Genomic DNA, 4,543 nt, shown 5'->3' with positions numbered 1-4,543 from the left:
CACCCCACCCACATCTATTCATTTTGAGTTTTTGTTCTCCCACCACTGATTTTTCACACCAGTTCTTCATGAAAACTGCTTCAATTGGCTCATTTCTTATTGACTTATCTCTTCCTGTCCCACTTAAAAAAATTCGTAAGGTTCTGTCAGTCCGCTTGTCCTTCATCCAACCTTACCTTCACCCACGCTCTCCCTTTGTTTTGATTTTTTTCCTCCCACTTCTGATTTTGTGCACTGGTTTTACGCGAAAATCACTTCAACTGCCTCACCTCTTATTGACTGACCAAATCAAATAATATTTTCTTTGGTAAGCCACTAAACACTTACAAAATAAGTGTTTAACAAACACAATAATGCCCATGTTGTAACATACGTGCAATTATCTAGCAAATAAAATGGGTGCTAACACTTGCATGCGTACACATACCTTTTTTTTTAGAACGAAGGCTTCAGAAGAGCCCGGCTTTGAATTAACAAAGCCATCAACCGGCCAGGATTACAGACTCGAAACCAACACAAGAAAACGAAAAACGACAAGATACAGAGGCGCTGGACAGCAGCACACAAGCCTCACACACACCCAGCTAAATGATCTAACAAGGAGACACGCAGCTCGGGGATGTGTAGGTCCTCATTCTCATACAAATCACCAGGGAGAAGGAGAATGACAGCACAGGAGCAACCATTCTGACGGCGAGGGAGGGCACGCCGTCGCCAAATCACCAGCGGCCCCGGATTGCCATGACCTCCCAGCCCACTGTCAAAGAAGATCCCTGTCTCCTCGCCTGGCTCGAAGGCGCCGAACCGTTGACAGTGTAGCAGTTCACCCTTGAACCTGGGGGGAAAGACACCGGCAGGCTGCATCTGGAAAGGAACCTAGCTCACCCGCCTAGCCTCAGAATGATCTCATGGAGCAGCGCACCACCCAACACCCACAAACTGGACACGAAAGAGAAAGAGCTGCCGGAACGGAACGGACGGAGGAGCAGTAGCATAGCGTCCCTGTAGGCGAAGAGCCACTGGAGATCTCGTCGCAGACAAAGAAGACCAGCTACTGCCGCCGCTTCACATCCACCGCATCTTCGAGGAGCCCACTGCCCACCTAGCTCCCCAAAACGGCGCCTTCAGGAAGGACGCGACGCCAAGGGTGCTGCCGCCGCCCAACAGAGTTGAGGTTTTCACCCGGGAGACTAGAGGGATGGGGGGGCGACGGATCTGACCTGAACGACGCCTCCAGGGAGGGGAACGGCGCCAAGAGCGTCGCCGCCGCCAAGACCGCCGAGGCCGGCCTGGAATTTCTCCCGGTCTTCGAATCCCCGCCCCCACCACCCACCGACGCAAGATCCGGCTGCCCGCAAAGAAGCCGGACGGATCTGGCCGGGGCGGAGCTCTCGAAACAGGGGGCAGGGGCGGCCAGATCTGGCTCCACCGCGAGCCACAGCCGCTGCAGCACCATGGCTCCCGTCCACCGGGGCACCCGCCATCCACACGGCCAGGAGCGCCGGTCCACGCCCGCGCCACCGCCTGCCGCCGGGCCGGTGACGCCTCGCCGACCAGGGCCGCCGCCCTGGGAAACACGGCCCCCCGCAGCAGAGGCAGGGGCGCCAGGGCCCCGCCGCCACCTTCCTCGGCGGCACCCCGGGTTTGCCCGGCGGCGGCCTCAGGCGGCGGCGAGGGGGAGGGGAGAAGAAAGGGGGGGCGGCGGAGCTAGGGTTTGGGGCCCCCGAGTCGCCCGAGCAGGGGCGACGAGGATGCGCGGAGAAGCTAAACTCGGTCGCGTACACATACCTCACTCATGTAAATATCATTTGACGTATGTTTCTTTCGTCCTGGTAACATAATTCACTGCAACTTTGAGTCTGATCAAATCCATCAAATATCTCTCCTAGTGAAGAAAGACGCAAGGTTCTATTGTCCGCTTGTTCTTGGTCCAACCTTATATGTTCAAGGGTGAGGAAATTCATTGAACACGTTGCGGACATCCGAAGGCGATGAAAACTAGAGGAAGTGGTGAGCTCGGGAAGTACAGTTGGGAGAGGCGGTCGGGTCAGCGTGTAGAGGCAGCCTGGCAAGGCGGCTAGGATGACGTGCCAGTGGGATGAGGTGCTGCGGTGCGGCCGGGCGGCGGGACAAGGCGGTGGACTGCCACCGATAAAGGTTTGGGTCGTCTGCTGGGCCACGGCTCGCCCACGGGCATGGAGGTGGACGTGGTTTAGCTGTTGCATTCTGCCAGTTTGAGGGGAAAGTTATGGACAACCCTTTTCCCCTAGATAGAGGGGAGGTTCGGTTGATTATATGTGGTCCTCTAATTTTTTTAATCGTTTATGGGATCTGTTGGAGCAGGTTTTTTGGGCCAACTCCCCCTATACCAGTTTTTAGTAAGGAAAGGGGATTTATTGAAGATGCTCTGATGGTGCATTTCACTTTAAATGTCGTTTGACACATGTTTCCATCATCCTAGTAAGATGATTGACTGTGAGTTTGAGTTTAATCGCCTCCGTTAAATATGTTGTGAATTCACAGGTTATGGGATGGTAGTATATAATAATTGTTGGGTAGGATTTTCTTAATTTTTAGGCCAAAATATTGGTCAATTCATTGTCCTGCTGAAGTATCCATAATTTCATTCCCTTCTATTAATTTCTATACGTTGGATGCATGTAAAGCAAAGTTTTTCCATATAATGAATTGACACGTTTGGCATAACTGTTACCTTTCGTGCTCTTAGATAGTGACCTATAATTTCCCTTTTTTCTTTTCTTGTTGGACTGATATAGGGGGCGTCAACATGCAGGTAAGTAAATGCATGTCCTTTTCTTGGTTTGTAGAAGCGCCGTATATACTCATGCACATTCGCACATCATGCACCATGTGCCAAAGAACAGGAATTGGAATCGAAATTCTCTTCTATGTTATTAATCCACAGTTTGCTTCATTAGATTTTCCCTGCAAATTATCAATGCCAGATCACATCAATCTATGGCACTAGTTCTGACAGCGTTTTTTTACATAGCATCCCATATCTGAACTTGGAGGGGTTAAATGCACAAAACCAAAGGTAACTGGGGCTATCGAGACAAACTCAAACCTTTAGAGAGTAAAGTTGGTGTTTTCCTACTTTATGTACGAACTGGTTGCTAACGAGATGCAAGGGTTGATACTTTTCATATTTGCCAAATTGTTTGGCCCAAAACGGTGCAAACAAATAGTGAGGTCAAAACCTTAATTAAATGCCAAAAAGTAGCATACCGACACACATTGTTCATACAACAGTTTATAACGGCTTATTTTACACGAAGGAGGCAAAGTAACAAAAACATTCTAGTTAACTAAATGGCATTCTCCATCATCCTTCTAAACTCTAGGAAGCTGATCTTGCCATCTCCATCCTCATCGAAGGGGCGGATCATCCTCACACAATCCTCATACATGGCCCCTTCTTTCCAACCAAGCCTCCTCATCACATTCCACAACTCACCGGGGCATATGAACCCATCCTCATCACGGTCGAAAACACAGAAGGCTTCCTTCAGCTCGCCCTCGCTCGCTTGCTTACCATCCATCAACGCATCTACGACACTAATTCCTTCACACCCTTGGTACCTCCACCCGGTAAGACCTAGCCTCGCCGTGACAATTTCTATGTCACGAGATGTTAATCCTCCACCGCCAGTTACTTTCGCCGGCGATGCAGGGCTATCATCAAGCACCATAGAGTCGACGACGAGGGTGTCATCATGCGCTAGGTATTTTGTAAATGTGTGCAAGAAGCTCCAGATCTTTTTGCTTACCAGGATGACATCTATGATCAATGGCCCCAAGATCAACATCAGGAGATATGACACCAGCGCGATTAGGACGTTTTGATCCATCATCACAATAGCCCACATGAAACAAAAGAGAGAATGCAATCTATGTAGGTTGATATAGACAGTGGTTTCAAATGGAACATTTTCCAGGCTCATAGGCATCGGCATGTATATATAGCCGGACGGTCTATGACTACTTGGGATATGCATCATTGGAAGATCATTTCATCATCAATTGAGAGAAATTCATAGGAAGTTGCATATCTTATTTATTGTTCTTCTTGTCCTTTCCTGAGCACCTTTTCACATATACCAGAGATGACTTCAGAAGGCTAAGGTATGATCCTGTGAACGAAACTTCCTGGAAATCTCTTGACATATAGGATAGCACCAATGAAACTTCCTTGAAATTTCATGGCATATAGGTCACCACCGAAAGTTGTTGGTTCATCACATCCAACAAGAATGAGACGTTGGGAGTATTAATGCTACAAAACAAATGGCCATAGCATTTTTATGATATGGTGACATTATGAGCATTACAATATTTATTAACCGAGAATAAAATGTAGGGATCATGATATCTTTTCAAGATATTCTTGGGCACCACTCACCCGGTCCACTTTATTTTTTAGAATCCCCCAGTCCACTTGTAGAGGGCAAGACTCCATTCCATCACAGAAGAAGGAAAAGGAGATCCTCCTTTATTTAAAGAAAAAAAAAGAGTTTCTCGT

At 48.5% G+C, this 4,543-nt stretch overlaps 1 protein-coding gene across 1 annotated transcript; it reads right to left on the bottom strand.

Moving 5' to 3' along the window:
* Nucleotides 1–3,254: 3,254 nt before the first annotated feature.
* On the bottom strand, nt 3,255–3,933 carry LOC119313585 (calmodulin-like protein 3). The gene has a single exon (XM_037588939.1). The coding sequence runs from the start codon at nt 3,888–3,890 to the stop codon at nt 3,330–3,332; it is 561 nt and encodes a 186-aa protein (XP_037444836.1). The 5' UTR covers nt 3,891–3,933; the 3' UTR covers nt 3,255–3,329.
* Nucleotides 3,934–4,543: the final 610 nt, after the last annotated feature.

This window comes from Triticum dicoccoides, chromosome 1B (genome assembly GCF_002162155.2).
Source record: "Triticum dicoccoides isolate Atlit2015 ecotype Zavitan chromosome 1B, WEW_v2.0, whole genome shotgun sequence".
Lineage (NCBI taxonomy): Eukaryota > Viridiplantae > Streptophyta > Magnoliopsida > Poales > Poaceae > Triticum > Triticum dicoccoides.
This window is presented reverse-complemented; position numbering and strand designations above follow the sequence as displayed.

Bases quoted from the DNA above. Each gene is read 5' to 3' on its own strand.
- LOC119313585 (XM_037588939.1), bottom strand. From the start codon at position 3,890: ATGTGGGCTATTGTGATGATGGATCAAAACGTCCTAATCGCGCTGGTG.